General features: G+C 40.9%; 1 protein-coding gene across 1 annotated transcript in view; it reads right to left on the reverse strand.

Annotated features, from left to right (window-relative positions):
* Nucleotides 1-9,080: 9,080 nt before the first annotated feature.
* Nucleotides 9,081-17,094, reverse strand: part of ANXA10 (annexin A10) — a 100,951-nt gene continuing 92,937 nt past the window's right edge. Inside the window, exons 8-13 of the mRNA XM_060301421.1 lie at nucleotides 15,471-15,524; nucleotides 15,290-15,383; nucleotides 14,314-14,409; nucleotides 13,743-13,801; nucleotides 11,118-11,240; nucleotides 9,081-9,149 (exon numbers count right to left, since the gene is read on the reverse strand). Coding sequence (XP_060157404.1) covers nucleotides 9,081-9,149; nucleotides 11,118-11,240; nucleotides 13,743-13,801; nucleotides 14,314-14,409; nucleotides 15,290-15,383; nucleotides 15,471-15,524 — 495 coding nt within the window. The remainder of the gene's footprint in view (nucleotides 9,150-11,117; nucleotides 11,241-13,742; nucleotides 13,802-14,313; nucleotides 14,410-15,289; nucleotides 15,384-15,470; nucleotides 15,525-17,094) is intronic.

Here is a 17,094-nt window from a genome sequence, read left to right on the forward strand (position 1 = left end):
CACAGATGGTTTTTGAGTATTGATCTTGTACTCTATGACTTTGCCAAATTTGTTTATTAGCTCTGATAGTTATTTTGTGGATTCTTCAGCATTTTCTACATATGGGATCATGCCATCTGTGAAAAAAGGAGTTTTACTTGTTCCTTTCCAATTTGAACGCCTTCTTTTTCTTCCTCTTACCTAAGGGCTCTGCCTAGTACTTCCAGTAAAATGTTGATTAGCAATGGTGAAAGCAGACATCCTTGTTTTGTTCCTGATCTTCAGTCTTCTCTCCTTGAATCTGACCTTAGCTGTGAGCTTTTCATAAATGTTCTTTATCATGATGAGAGAGTTCCCTTATATTCTTAGTTTGCTGAGTATTTTTATGAAAGGACTTTTTTTTCAAATGCTTATTGTGCACTAACTGAGGTGATCTGGTGGCTTTTTTCTTTTATTCTATTAATGTGGTGTGTTACATTGATTAGTTTTCTCATGTTGAATCATCCATGCATTCCTGGGGTAAATCTCACTGAGTCATAGTGTGTAATCTTTTAAATATACTTTTGGACTCAGTTTGTTGGTACTTTGCTGAGGATTTTTGCATCTATGTTCATAAGAGAAGTTGGTCTTTTCCTGTGATGTCTTAGTCTGGTTTTGGTATTAGGGTAAAATGGGCCTCATAGAATGAATTAGGAAGCATTCCTTGCTCTTCTGTTTTTTTGCAACAGTTTGAAAAAAATTGGTGTTAATTTTTCTTTAAGTGTTTGGTAGAATTCACTACCAGCTGATCTGGACTTTTGTTAGGAGGGTTTTGATAACTGACTCAGTTTATTTAATTACTATAGGCTTTATTAGATTTTCTATTTTTTTGAATCAGTATTGGTAATATGTATATTTCTAGAAATTCATCCACTTAACGTAGATTATCTAATTTTTTGTTGTAATGTTATTTGTTGATAATAACCTCATATAATCCTTTTTATTTCTGTGGCATCTTTCCCTATGTTTATTTCTGATTTTATTTGCATCTTCTTTCTTCTTTGTCAGTCTAGCTAAAGATTTGGTCAATTTTGTTGATCTTTTCTGAGATCCAACTTTTGTTTCACTGATTCTATTTTTCTGTTATTTATTTCATTTGCCACCACACTAATCTTTATTATTTCCTTCCTTCTGCTAGCTTAGGTTTTAGATCACACTTGTTTCTCTAGTTCCTTAAGTGTAAAATTAGGTTGCTGATGTGAGATCTTCCATCTTTTTTAATTTGGGCATTAACTGGTATAAATTTCCTTCTGAGCAGCTTCATGTATCCCATAAGTTTTGGTATGCTTTCCTTTTGCTGTCATTTGTCTTTGTTTTCTGATTTACCTGTGATTTCTTCTTTGACTCATTGTCTGTGTGCTGTTTAATTTCCATAGAGTTGTCAATTTTCCTGTTTTCCTTCTGTTAATGATTTCTAGCTTCATTCCACTGTGCTCTGAAATGTGTCTGAAAAGACTTTGTGTGACTTCTGTAATTTTAAATGTGTTGAAACTTGTTTTGTAGCCTAACTTATGGTCTCTTCTGGAGAACGTTTGATACGCTTATGAAGGGTGTAATCTTCTGCTGTTGTTGGGTGTGGGCTTTGAAATACGTCTGTTTTTTTTTCCCTGTAATTCATTTCTAATCTCATAGTGCTGTGGTCAAAAAAGATACTTGATATGATTTCAGTTTTCTTAAATTTACTGAGGCTTGATTTGTGACCCAAGATGTGATCTATCCTGGAGAATGTTCCGTGCGCACTTGAGAAGAAAGTGTAATCTGCTGTTTTTGTATGGAACGTCCTATAAATATGAAGTAAATCTATCTGGTCTATTGTGTCATTGAAAGCTTCTGTTTCCTTATTTATTTTCATTTAGGATCATCTGTCCATTGGTGTAAGTGAGGTGTTAAAGTCCCCCACTATTATTGTGTTACTGTCGATTTCCTCTTTTATAGCTGTTAGCAGTTGCCTTATGTATTGCGGTGCTCCTATGTTGGGTGCCTATATATTTATAATTGTTATATCTTCTTCTTGGATTGATCCCTTGATCATTATGTAGTGTCCTTCCTTGTCTCTTGTAACATTCTTTCTTTTAAAGTCTATTTTATCTGTTATGAGTATTGCTACTCCAGCTTTCTTTTGATTTCCATTTGCATGGAATATCTTTTTCCATCCCCTCACTTTCAGTCTGTATGTGTCCCTAGGTCGGAAGTGGGTCTCTTGTAGACAGCATATAGATGGGTCTTGTTTTTGTATCCATTCAGCGAGCCTGTGTCTTTTGATTGGAGCATTTAATCCATTCACGTTTAAGGTAATTATCGATATGTATGTTCCTATGACCATTTTCTTCACTGTTTTAGGTTTCTTTTCGTAGGTCCTTTTCTTCTCTTGTGTTTCCCACTTATTGAAGTTCCTTTAGCATTTGTGGTAGAGCTGATTTGGTGGTGCTGAATTCTCTTAGCTTTTGCTTGTTTGTAAAGCTTTTGATTTCTCCATCGAATCTGAATGAGATCCTTGCCAGGTAGAGTAATCTTGGTTGTAGGTTCTTCCCTTTCATCACTTTAAGTATATCATTCCACTCCCTTCTGGTTTGTAGAGTTTCTGCTGAGAAATCAGCTGTTAACCTTATGGGAGTTCCCTTGTATGTTATTTGTCATTTTTCCCTAGCTGCTTTCAATAATTTTTCTTTGTCTTAATTTCTGCCAATTTGATTACTGTGTGTCTTGGCATGTTTCTCCTTGGGTTTATCCTGTATGGGACTCACTGCACTTCCTGGACTTGGGTGGCTATTTCCTTTCCCATGTTAGGGAAGTTTTCGACTATAATCTCTTCAAATATTTTCTTGGGTCCTTTCTCTCTCTCTTCTCCTTCTGGGACCCCTATAATGCGAATGTTGTTGCGTTTAATGTTGTCCCAGAGGTCTCTTAGGCTGTCTTCATTTCTTTTCATTCTTTTTTCTGTATTCTGTTCCACAGCAGTGAATTCCACCATCCTGTCTTCCAGGTCACTTATCCGTTCTTCTGCCTCAGTTATTCTGCTATTGATTCCTTCTAGCGTCGTTTTCATGTCAGTTATTGTATTGTTCATCTCTGTTTGTTCTTTAATTCTTCTAGGTCTTTGTTAAACATTTCTTGCATCTTCTCAATCTTTGCCTCCATTCTTTTTCTGAAGTGCTGGATTATCTTCACTATCATTATTCTGAATTCTTTTTCTGGAAGGTTTCCTATCTCCACTTCATTTAGTTGTTTTTCTGTGGTTTTGTCTTGTTCCTTCATTTGGTACATAGCCCTCTGCCTTTTCATCTTGTCTGACTTTCTGTGAAGGTGGTTTTCGTTCCACAGGCTGCAGGATTGTAGTTCTTCTTGCTTCTGCTGTCTGCCCTCTGGTGGATGAGGCTATCTAAGAGGCTTGAGCAAGTTTCCTGATATCTTAGATTAATTTTTAAGCATATTTTCTGCCAAACTGTAGATGGCTACTGATGACCCAGTTTCAGTATCGAATAGCTGCCATTTAGACTCTAGTTATTTTTGGAAAATCTCTCTCTTCAGAATGCAGTGATTCAGTGAGCACTGAGTTTTCCATGTGCCAAGCATACCTCCTATATACCAGCCACTCCTCTAAGGACTAGTCTAGAGACACAGAGATGAAAAGAGCCTTTGCTGTCAGGGAGCTGGCGTTCAGTGAGGGAGACAATACATGAGGTGAAATTTTCTCAGGCAAGTGAATGATGAGCAGGCATCTTCTATGTGACTGCTGGAGCCACTGGACTTGTCTAGTAGGATTCCCTGCTAGTGTTGGAGGGTCTCCTGCAGAGGCAGGGCGTGGCTGTGGCTCACTGTGGGGACAAGGACAGTGACAGCAGAGGTTCTGGGAAGTACTCCTTGGCGTGAGCCCTCCCAGAGTCCCCTTTAACTACTATTTTAGAGCTGTCACTCTCTCTTAAATTCTGTCGGTGTTTTGCCTCATATATTTGGGGGAATCTGTTATTTGGGGTCTATATGTTTATTGTATCTTCTAGATAAGTGTTATATCTTCTACATGCATCAACCCTTTTATCCACATATAATGTCTTTTTTGTCTCTTGTAGCAGTTTATACTTAAAGTCTATTTTTTTCTGATATTAGTACAGGCACCTCAGCTCTCTTCTATTTACTATTTGCATGGAGTATCTTTCTCTGTTCTTTCACTTTTCAACATCTTTGTATGTTTGTATCCAAAATTAGTCTCTTATAGACAGTAAATTGTTGGATTATGTTTTTTCTTTTGCGGTACGCGGGTCTCTCACTGTTGTGGCCTCTCCCGTTGCGTAGCACAGGCTCCGGACACGCAGGCTCAGCGGCCATGGCTCACGGGCCCAGCCGCTCTGCGTCATGTGGGATCTTCCCAGACCGGGGCACGAACCCGTGTCCCCCGCATCGGCAGGTGGACTCTTCAACCACTGTGCCACCAGGGAAGCCCTGATTATGTATTTTTTAATTCATTCTGCCAATCTTTTGATTGGAGAATTTACTCCACTTACATTTAACGTAATTGCTGATAAGGAAGGACTTACTTTTGCCATTTTGATTTTTTTTTTAATAAGTCTTATGCTCTTTTTTGTTTCTCAGGGATAGTTTTTGGCAATTTTATCTGTCAATGGGTATACTTTCTAGTTTCTCTTTACGCTTCATACATTTTTTTTGAGCACTATACATTTTGAATACAATAATGTGGTAATTCTGGAATTGTCCCCCTTCTCAGGGTTTATGTTTCGAGGGGTCCGCTGTGGCGTTGTTTGGTTTAGTGACTTTTCTAAACTATTTTTATAAAAATCTGTGTATATTTTTCACCATGTATGGCCTGTGAAGTCCTTGTTTCTTTACTTTTTTAATTAAAAAAATACTTATTTATTTTGGCTGTGCTGGGTCTTAGTTGCGGCATGCAGACTTCTTAGTTGTGGCATGTGGACTTCTTAGTTGTGGCATGCGTGCGGGATCTAGTTCCCCGACCAGGGATCGAACCCTGGCCCCCTTCATTGGGAGCGAGGATTCTTACCCACTGGACCACCAGGGAAGTCCCTGAAGTCCTTGTTTCCTTAGATTGTATTCAGCTAGTGTTTGGACAGAGATTTCTTTGAACACAAGGGGGAGTGGGAGAGACAGAGAGAGGAAGAAGAGAAAGAAGAAGGAGGAAGAGCAGGAGAAGGAGAAATGGGAAGAAAATGAGAAGAAGTAGAAGGAGAAGGAGAAGAAGGAGAAGGAGAAGGAGAAGAAGAAAAGGAAAGAAAAATCTTCCTTCCGTTCTTTGCAGGTTGGCTCTGTGCTGGGATCTCCTTCAACACTGAAGCCGTTTATGACTCACCCTTCCCCCACGTCCTGCTTGCCCTTATCCTTGAGACCAACAGTAATGAAGCCTAGGTCTTCTCTAAGCACGTGTCCTGCCCTAGGCTTCTGCATGGCTGTCTGAATTCCCTGACGTATGTGGGTTCGCCTAGATTTTCCTCAGAGGTTTTCGTTACTCAGTTGTTTTGTCTTGTCACCTACAAATTGGCCCTCGCCATCTACCTCTGCAAGGATCAAATTATGTGCTGCTGCGGCTGCTGACCTTCAGCACCCCCTGAAAGGAGTTCAGGATGGAGAGCAGGAATGAGGCAGGCACTCTGGGCTCTGGGGAAAACAGGCAGAACAGGTCTTCAGATATGTATTTTGAGGCGATTTTATGAGCCCAATTCTTGCATGTCCTCGTATCTAGCAAAGCACTAAAATCCTTCATGGTGAACTCTGCTCCTCGTGACCAGCAGTAACCTTCATGAGACTAGCAGAAACCTTCTGCAAAAAATAAGTGCCTGATTGCATGTACTCCCCCTTCACCAAAATGACATCTATACTGACTTCGCCGCCGCCACTTCAGAGCTGTTTCTCAGAGCTCTCTGAAACGCTGTCTTCCGGGCTCTAGTCCTCATTTTGCCCCAGATAAAACTTAACTCCCAACTCTCACGCTGTGCATTTTTTTCAGGCGACAGTCTCGACTGTCGTCTTTCACCCTCGGCAGCTGCCTCGCTATCTCCCTCCCTGACTGAGCTCTGAGCTCGGCCAAACAAAGACAAGCCCCTCACCTCAGTCCTTCCTGCAGCTCCCAGACAGGTTAGGACAGACAGATGAACAAGGCTGGCTCTGTTCCCTGGGGAATCGGGGACTGGGAAACAAGGCTGATGCTAAGCTGGAAGGAGGGTGGGGAAAGGGTGAATAAAAATGTCTCAGCGCTTTCCTACTTTTCTAACCTGTTCTTGACTCTGAGTTAAACCTTGGCTTATTTTCCACCCTTCTGGCAGCTTTTGCTTGAGTTTTTGATGTTTCTGTGCAGGGATAGGCCCTCCTTCTCTGCCTGCTCTGCCGTCTTTGGTGACATCACTCACATTTGGCACTGTTTTAACATGTAAAATAACAACTTTGGTCATAATAATGGGCTACTGTATAAGAGCACTAAAAGTCATGCTTTTTTAGCCAAACGATTAGCCTCTTTACTAGTTTGGTCACTTTAGGGCTACACGGAACAGAGTAGGGCTCCGGATGCAAAGCACAGGGGTATGTCCTGAGGTATCTCCACGTCTGGCTTTATTTTGTCTCTGGAAGGGCCAGCAACTCAGTGGTAATTTATCTTTTCCTTGGCGGTAGATTGAGAACCCATCAAAACAAAATGTATTCCTGTAATGTTACTCTCTTTTTTTCTGTAGGTTAAACATGGGCAGTGCGTTGAAGTTAATCACAGATTTTGTGCCTGTCACTCAGACCATCAGGTAGAGTAAACGCCCCTGCATGTGAAGTTCCTGTAAGCAGCTGAACATCTTTAAGTATGAAAAACCATGATAATAATTGAAACACTTCATCTCGTACAGGATCTCACTAAGTGAATTATGCGATGACAAAGATGACAACGTTGTGTTGGCATTTAAACAACTAAGTGAAGCATCTGACAGAAAACTTGGGGGAAAAGAACGAACCTGACCGTGTCCAATTTTCCTGAGTCCTGTGGGCCTAGGAGACAGAGATTGCCAGAATGCCACCCTTTGTGTTTCAGAACATGGGTCACTGCCCCTTCCTGCATGACTAACAGGAGGCTTGCAAACAACCCCTTGTTCCCTGTGACCATGCTCAACACACTCTCCAAATTCTCACGCTTTGTCTCATAAAGGATTAGCTGAACTGCTTTCTCCTGCTGACCAACTGGACACAATACCTGCTAACTTGACGAAATATTAGTCAGGCTTCTCCCATCTGCCCCACAAGTCCCTGAACTTTAATCCACCCTTAGGCTCCTCCTGAAAGCTGCCCGGAGGGGTCCCCAGATCACCTGTCCCTGCCCCAACCCCAGGTCACTGTAAGGTCAACTGTGCAATCACACCACACCCCCCCCTCATTCCCCCTCACCTGATCATTTCCAGCCTTGTTTACTAATCCCTATAAATTGAAGATCTTTTTCTGCTGACCTTTAAGACCCCCGCACATCCCACGGTCAGAGTGTTTTCCCTTTGCAGTAGGCTTTTCCACTTACTGCAATGGTCTTTTCCAATAAATCTCTTCTTACCTAAGTCCAGATTTGTTTTTGATTTGATTTTCTCGCTGCGCTAAAGACGTAAAAGATATTACTTAACTAAAGTATAGATTTCACAATTTATTGAACGGCGTATATAAAGATATCTTAGGGTGGAAAGTTTTTCGTTAGATATCTAAGTTCTCATCAGGAATTCTAACATTTTTCTTCTAAGAGTTTTAGCTTGTGTAATAGCTATGCTAAATGTCTCAAGCAATTACTACTTTGGCTTGAAATGCTAATGATTCTTTTTAAAGGCAGAAATAAAACCCAAGTTAAAATTATACAACATCATACACTGTAGCAGTGAGCTGAACTCTTGAAAGTAGTTTCAGATGTCTAATTATTACATGTTTCTAAATGTCCTGCATTCTTCCCCCAGGCAGACCCCAGGTTCTGAGCACATTTTCCATGTCCCTGAGACCAGTGGGGACACATCTACAGAGACTAGGCTGTGAGCCATTGAGAGCTCTCCACGTGGAATAAAGCACATTGGCCAGCATCACCAGTACGTCTAGATTTATTGCCTGCGTGTCCACATTAGCCTTGCTCGCCTTCCTTAACCGCTGCTTTCTGTGACCTCATTTGTGGGTCCCCCCTGCGTATCCTGGGAGCTTATCCCTTGGGCTCACCCATCTCTGTCCCTGCTTTTGCTCTTGGCTAGACTGTGGCGTCAAACTAGATTCTCCTCCAAATCTGACTCAGTGAGTGCTTTTTCTTTGCTGCTCCTAATTTAGCACATCTTCAGACACAGAAGGGAACAGCCTTGACTAATGGCACAAATCGTAGAGTTACTTCCCAGGTAGGCTTTGATGCTGATGTTAAGGAGTGAAGACAGACAAGCAGCAAGGACTCTGCTGACGTTGCCTGGGCAAGTGGCTGTCTAGGCACTAACGCCAAGAACAGCAATAGCTAGAGATGTTGCCTTTACCTGAGTGGCTGTCAAATACACAGCACTCATGCACACGCGTGTGCACACACATGCCTATTTTTCCATCTAAGTCTCTTACACAGCTAAGCTTGACAAGTATATATCTGGCGGTATTCTGCTGTTTTATACCTTTATTTTCGTTTAAAGGGGACTGAGATGTTCACTTTGGCTTTACTGCGTTTGTCCAGAGTCTCGAGTGGGGAAGGGGATGGCCATGCACCCCGTTTCCCTCATCTCTCACAGCATGCTGGGACAGCTGTAAGCAGACCCACTCCTTGTAGGGAATTGACGGCTCACATTAAATAACATATGTCAATGCAATGATGTCTTTTATTATTCTGTTACACGCAATCTAACGAATTCCTGATTTAGATATGTGCAAATCCAATCTCATACACTTTTGTCAATAGGTTTTTCTTGAATAACCTATTGATAATCATTATTCTTGGAATAATTTTAAAGAGAGAAAAGAAAATATGATTCTATAGTTTTGTAATAATGCTACTAACAATGCATATTAATCACAGAATCTATATTTTGACGTGTCTCTGAAGATGAGTGCATCCTCCATATCCTTTTTATTTAGTAATCGTCAGCATCACCGGCACAGATGGCAAGCAGAGCCTTCTCGTAATGCCCCGAAGCGAAATGCTGAAAGGAAGAAAATGTAATGTATTTGAAATACAATGTCATAGTATTTCTAAAAAGAAGCATAATTCCTCTGAACTATAGAATGAAAGACCATGGGCCGTTAGCATCACAAGAATTATTTATTTTTTTCATCTAAGTATTTAATATGCCCTGAGAACTATTCCCTGGAAGTTACTGAAAAATAATACCATGGTTATAGTCAATAGAACGAAGTTTATATAAAGTTGATGGAACCCTAATGTGTTTTTATAAGAAGAATAACTTCCAGTAGAATCAAATCTTCTCCTCAACTTGAAAGAGGTGTCCTCATTTATTGTTGTAAATCAGTGTAGAGTCTGGAGGGCAGATTGGGCAGTATGCCTCAGATGGCTTAAAAATGTTTATGCTCATTAATGCAGAAATTCTACTTCAAGAAATCTGTCCTAAGGAAATAATGATCAATTATTGATGAGCCCAAGATTTATGCTCCAAAATATACACCATAATATTATGTATAATAGTGAAAAAGTAAAAAGCAATAAATAATAATGTGGGGCAGTTTATGTACTTTAGAACTTTTACAGTGGGATCCATGATTTAATAAAAATATTACTTTAAGTAGTAAAACAGTTTTTAAAAGAAAACATGTACAAAAAATTTTGTTATTGGTTATCTGTGGTGGAGAATTAGGGCCATTTTAATCCTTTTATCATGCTTCCGTAGTTTCTAAGTTTTCAAAAAAAAGATAGTAGTAAATAAAAGGAATTATAAAACTTATCTTTGTTAAAAGTCAACTCTCACATCCATGTTCTCTTACACAAAGTTGTGTCATTATAATTCACTGCCTTAAATGCACATAGTAAAGTTGCATTAATCATATGTGAATATTAGTAGATTTTGAGGTGGCTGTCGTTAATTGCTGTATAGGTATTAGAACTAGTTTATTCATTTAGAAAATGAGTTATGACACGCATTTCTCAATGAGAAATGTTTAGCACCACTAAAAGTTTAAGGTTTTGAAGGTGGCTGTAAGGAGAGTTTTATCAAAGACGAAGGAGGAAGATGTCTCTTAAATGCTCCCTTAACCCTTCCTCTTGGAAACCACTTCAGCTCCCTGAGGGCCTACAAGGTCTTCTGGGTTGTGTGATCTCTTCCTCCTTGGGTTGTCAAGTTTCTTCCGTATCTTTCAATAAACTAAAAAGCTATTTTATGCAATTGAAAATTTCAATGGAAACAACGTGGACAAGGTAACAGGACTTAGCTATGTGCAAAATATACATTAAGATACATTCTAGGGCCCTGTGCTTGGGTTAATGCTCTGAGGGTGCCGTCTTGAAGTTCTTTATACTTTTTTGAACGAGGGGTCAAACGTTTTCATTTTCCATAGGGTGCCCCAAGTTACGTAGATGGTTCTACATACTCTGATAATTCTTTGCTAGGTTTGATCAAAATCCAGGCTCAAGCTTAGGTGTATCAGAATGAAGAAACCACCGGCCTGTTGACTTCTGAGTCATTGCTTCTTGGCATGAGCTTCAAGGGCTCATGGGATGGCAGTGTGCAGAATTTTGCACCCGTGTGATGGGATCTGACTGGCTGCCCCCTCCTATGACAACACAGGAGAGCTGATCTCAGAAAGCTCTTCACCATTAATGGGCTCTTCTTGCGAAACGCTTTCGTGGTGGCGCTAATCATGCTTGGCCAGTTAGCTTGTAGAGCCTCATCACATGATCGTGGGATGAAGAGTTTGCATGACCAACCAATGACTTTTGCTTAAAACACATCAAAGAGGAATAAGTTTTGTCACCGAGGTGAAGGGATTTTTCTCACCTGTTGGTGCACTAAGGCTGCCTAACCTACTCATGTAGATGATCCCGCCCAGAATAGTTAACTTTTTAGATTCCACCGTGAGGTTACTTAAATTACAGCTCTTGTTTCAGTTTCGAAAAGGATCAAATATGGCTGCAAACAAGTCACGAGGAGGAGACTTACTTTGATGTCATGGAAGAGGGACTTCCCGTATCTCTCTTTGTATCGTTTCCTTATGGTCATCAGGTCTATTTCACTTCTGGCAATGAGAATCCTGATCACGGTTTTATTATGGAAACCAAAGTCCTAAAAGACACAGCCAAGGGGAGAAAAACAATAAGGAAACAGCACCTTAAAGTCAGTCTCTCTAAAATCGACTCATCCTCTTTTCTGTGGCCGCAGGCTCCTGGTCCTGTATCCCTCAAGCCCTGGCATCCCCACCCACGGGCATCGACTCAGACTCCGCCTCCCCTCTGTGACCCGCCCCCCCCAGCCCCCCCACACTGTACACACACAGTCAAGTGGTCCATCTACTCTGCTTCTTAAATGCCCTCTAATCTCTATTTCCAGGGTCACAGCCTTGATACTGGCCCTCATCACTTCACCTGATTCTGCAATAATCCTCCCTTTTATTTAAAAAAACATTTTTTTATTGGAGTGTAGTTGATTTACAATGTTGTGTTAGCTTCTGCTGTACAGCGAAGTGATTCAGTTATACGTGTACATATATATATATATATATCCACTCTTTTTTAGATTCTTTTCCCATATAGCCCATTACAGAGCGTTGAGTAGAGTCCCCTGAGCTATATAGTAGGGCCTTATTAGTTATCCATTTTATACATAGTAGTGTGTATATGTCAGTCCCAATCTCCTAATTTATCCCTCTCCCCTTTCCCCCTGGCGACCATAAGTTTGTTTTCTACATCTGAGACTCTATAATTCTCCCTTTTAAACCTGGTCAACCTCCCCTCTGTCGCCTGAACACTGCATCTTAAGATGCAAATCTGATCATGTGCTCCTTCTAGGTAAAAATTCTTCCTGGGTTGGGAGGTGGGTCCCAACTCTGTTAGATGAACGTCAGCGTTTCTAAGACGGCAATTGTATTTTTATTTTATCGTCTGCTCATTGTGGAAAACTGTAAAAGTAAGAATTCCAGGTACTCAAAATATTTGCTGATTTAACCTCCAATACTGAACAATATACAGCCATCCCTTTCTGTGTACTAGGTCCGGAACGAATACCGCTTCACAAAGCAATTTCAACTTGTCTGTTCAAATGGAGTACTGGTGACATCCAGTGGCCAGGAAGCAGCAGCTAATTTTTGATGTCTGAATGTTTTTGGTATAGACCTACTAACAAACTTTTCCATAATTTGAAGTGATAAAAATGAATGATCCAACCAACTTCCCATATTTAAGTTGTGTATCATTCGCTTAGAATACACAGGAGAAAAACAGAGATTTTCTTTGGTGAGAGCTGGTGAAAACAGCTTTTGAACAATACTTGACATTGGCAGATGGCCCTTGTATATGAACACTCTGATTACTGGAATATACACTCCTCTGCTGTACCTGCAAACTGTTCGTGAGTACACATACCTTCCTTTTTGCATTGACACACACAGCAAGGGTAGAGTTTTTATTATTAGGATAATTGGCCGTCACTTTGGGCATAATTGGAATCGGAGTAATATGATTATTTTCCCAAGGTCATTCACAAGTGAAGCTTTACTCTTTTTGTTGGAGAAGGAGATGGTTGATGTCATCCAACATCCTTGCCCAATACACTTTTAAATATATAGTTAATCAAATCCACCTTTATTCTTGGAAATAGAATCAAAAAGAAGCAGAGGACTGTGAGCTCTGATCTTGATCCTGTGTTCTGAGGACACATGGGTTCTTGTACCTAATAAAAAATACTTGCACATCAATAAAAATAAATAAATAAAATATTCTTGATGATTCACATATTATCCAAGCTTGCTGGCTACCTCTAAGAAGCTGGTCTATGACAATTACTTTGAGGATAAAACACTCCCGTGAAATTATTGTACCACTGAATTGTTTTTAATGATTTTCTTTGAGTTTTCAGGGCTATGACATGTATAGTGATTTGTATGAGACCTTTTCATTTTCTCAATATTTTCGTGCACATTGTGGATGAGATATGCATTGTCTCATGCACATAAGTGTTTGTTTCTTTGAAAATGAATGCACCAAAGATGTGCAGTTGACTATCACCCGAAACTAAAAAACATTCTCACTTAATTACAAAAATAGCTTTAGAGTTTATTGTTGTCTAGATGTCTCATTTTAAGTGTTTTTTAAAATAATACTTTATGTTTAAAAATAACCACTCACCTTTTGTGTTTTTAAAGCTCAGGAATGCAGCCATGTCTTTCTGAGAGTTTGTAATGCTTTGACATTTTCTGATTGATGCCGTATGTTGTATAATTGCCTGAGTTTGAGGGGGTGGTCTTCATATGCGGTAAAAGTATTTGGACCTACCAGTTTCTCCAGATGCTAAGAAACGCTAAAGCACATCTCCCTGGGGGGAGAGGCCCCAAGGAATACTTCTTAGGTACCTCTGTTTGATACAGAAAGCAGAGCATTATCTTTATTTGATGGGTCTCATTTTGGTGTATAATATATTTCTTCACTGGAGCATATTTTCTCTGAAATTAATATATTTGCATACAAATTCAAATATGGGAATCAATATTTAAATAATTGAAGTAAAACTAGTCCTTTGAGAAAGTAGACATGATTTCTGGAGAAATTTTAAAAATTCGTGGCTCATACTTACATGGATTGCACTGTATAATCTGTAAGCAAAATAGCCGGGTTTGTCTCGAACACAGAGAACTAGGAAAAATCAGAGAGAAAAGAAGAAAGTTTGGGAGTGACAGTACATGTTTTCTTCAAAATTTGGGAAACAATGAGAATGCTTTTTTTTTTTCCAGTTACAATCCTGGAAGACTGATACTTTGTGAGTTCTCTGTGGGACCCCTCATTGTACATGGTATTAAAATGTCAACATTTAGAATAGCGGTAAAACCATAACCTTCTTTACAAGGGAAAGGAAGTTAGTATGTGCAAGATGAATTTAAAGGTGTGAGATCCCCATTACCTGAGAATTCAAGGTTTCCTAGTGTGAAAGTTGCCAGCTGTTAGGAAGGGTACGGGTTCATGAAAGTTATTAACTTGCCGGTTTAGTGCATTGTATCAGTAGCCGATGCATGTTTCCTCTACAGAGTTAACATTCTGTCTAAATAATTAAATTCAGGGGAAAGTGACTCAATCAAGAGCTTGCTCATGCATCTTTAATTCAGTCAGAGCTAATCAGCCTTCATTGTGCCAAACACATTATTACTCACCAATTGCAACCAGCAACTCTTGAAAGGATCCATCGTAACATTCATTAATGGCATCTACTATGTCTTGCCCAGAAATAGTTTGAAATTCCTGGAAAACTTCAACAAATCGATATAATTCAAAGGAGATTTTATGAATATTATAAATTAAAAATGCAAACGTGGATTTGATTGCTTATACACAGTGCAGGTAAATAAAGTATGGGGTGGGTGTTGGGTTGCAGTAGGCCATCTTTTAAAAGTTTTTAATCGACTTTTGTGTGTTATATATAGTAGAAAAAAAACAAAAAAGTATTTTAAAAAATAAGGGAGACAGGAAGGTACAGCAGTTTGGGGAAAGTTGAACAAAGTAGGACCAGTAAGGCAGCTTCACATAAATCACGACTTCAGTAATAATGGCCTTGGTTCATTACGGACTGTGTTCACCATATTCTTTTTTTTTTTTTTTTTTTTTTTTTGCAGTACGCGGGCCTCTCACTGCTGTGGCCTCTCCCGTTGTGGAGCACAGGCTCCGGATGCGCAGGCTCAGCGGCCATGGCTCACGGGCCCAGCCCCTCCGTGGCATGTGGGATCTTCCCGGACCGGGGCATGAACCCGTGTCCCCTGCATCGGCAGGCGGACTCTCAACCACTGCGCCACCAGGGAAGCCCTCACCATATTCTTTTTAAGACAACATATGATGCACCTAACAGGAGATAGGTAATATAGGTAAGTTCTCCATCAGTAATAGAGGTGATTTTTAAAAAGTTTAGTATTGAAAGGTTATGTGATTCAATTATTGGCAAAATAAAATTCTAGGGGAACTTCATCCTTAGCAATGTTATTAGATGAGGCACGTCTGTATAAACATAACCCGAAAGAGGTACCTTTGAGATAACTGGCTTTCCTCTCTTTATATGTAACACCCCCCTTTCCCAATTACCTACTTGCTTTTTATTCTCTAATCAGGGGATAGCTGTAAAGAACAGAGGGCAGTTACCCAGCCATAGCTGCTGGTAGCTCTTGTTACACAGGATCATTTGCAAAAGCGTTTTGTGCTCCCCTGTCCTCTTCTGGCAGCTCTCCCACAGCACCTGAAACATCACAGGCCGCCAGGTAGCACCGCGGCCCCAGGCTGGTGTGCCCAAGGTCCCGCGGTTGCCCCAGGGCTGGCCCGTTACCATGGCGTCCTGGGCAGCCGTGGCAGGGTCCGTGTACCCTTCTTCCCTGGTTCCCTGTGAAGTAAGCACAGGTTTCCCTCTGTAAGTGCTCTGAATTGACAACTTAGTAGGGTTACCGGGACGCAAATCTTTGAGCCACCAAATACACTGGAGACTCCTAAGAAAGTTCTATCATTAGTCGGAGTTAGTCTACATTTCTTGGGTACTTTATGCAATGCAGGTCTTTTTAAAAATGTGGGCACTTTTCATTTTTTCTTTGTAGCCGAGGTAATCTTTCAAAGGAGTTGACAAGTTTTTCGCTTTTCCAATTCCCTGAGTGGTATCTCTGCCGCCCACCCCTTCGATCAGCACCCACCGCCTGGCCGGCTGGTAGAGACGGGATTTTAACATCGTCAGAAGGAAAAGGCAGAGAGAAAGCGTGAGTTAATGCTCAGTCTCTGACTTGTAACATCTCATATTGGCAACAGTAAAATAACCATGAAATCCAGAATGTGTGCAGTGAGAGTATTTTGTAAATTTGTTTCACTCCAGCCTCTTTATCATATGAAGAAAGAACAGACACGGCCAAGCTGCCCTAAGAGAAGTCCTTTCAACAGGAGGGAAGGAGAGCTCACTAATGCAGGACCCTCTGGTCCCTGAGGGTTATGAGGACCAGAGGGCAGAAAGAGGTAGAGACGTGTGATGAGACAGTTTATTTAACCTTTCCTTTCCTTTGGGTCCAGATCTGGAGGAAATGCTTTTTTTTTCTTTTTTGACTTTGCTGGAAGAACACAGAGGTCACTGTCTTCTGCTCCTGTTGTCTTTTCGGACTCTGGAAATGAACTCGGTGACAGAGCAAGATAGGGCAGCCGAGGCCCTGAGGACACCTTCCTGCATTCGTCTCAGTCCCGAAGCAGCACGAATGGGCCCCAAATCTCTCAGCTGCTCCTGATGGAGGAGCTTGGCAGCGGAGCCTGACAGGTGGAGTGGTTTATGGCCGCAGCAGGGCAGACCCTTCCAGCAGGCCAGGGCTGTGAGACAGACCGCGCTGGCTGGAGCCCTGTGGGGAACACACCCGGGCACTAGTGGGAGTCTTAGGCTCCAGAGGGAGCAAGGGTGAGGCCAAACCATCATGAAGGTTACTTGGTTCTGATCAAACTGAGACAGAAAAAGCGATATAAGTTAACCAGCTTAACTGGTCAAGTCTCGTCTTCTCAGTGGGATTTGCCCTGACCAAGCTGTGCAACATCATAACCTACCCGCCATCCCCTCCCCTGCCCTGTTGTATCCTTCACCGCCTAACATGCTGTGAAAGGCACCAATTTATTAGATTTCTCCTTAGCTGTCTGCATCCCCCGACTAGAATGCAAGCTTCTTAAGACTGGGGTCTTTGTCTCTTTGGATAATTCCCAATTGTCCTTGGCACGTTGTAGGCTTTTGAGAAATATTCACTGAGTCAATACTAAACGAAGGAAGGGAAGTTAAAGAAATACCTTTTAGATGGCAGAATTTAAACACCAGTTAGTAGAAACGGGAAGATTTTCTGGATCATTGAAGTGTTTTTTGTGATTGCCAATCAAACGATGTAGCTAACTAAACACCTACGCATGCAAAGTTTGTGAGAAATATTTAAGAAATTTCTGCA

The sequence above is a fragment of the Globicephala melas genome, chromosome 6 (genome assembly GCF_963455315.2).
Source record: "Globicephala melas chromosome 6, mGloMel1.2, whole genome shotgun sequence".
NCBI classification, from domain to species: Eukaryota; Metazoa; Chordata; class Mammalia; order Artiodactyla; family Delphinidae; genus Globicephala; species Globicephala melas.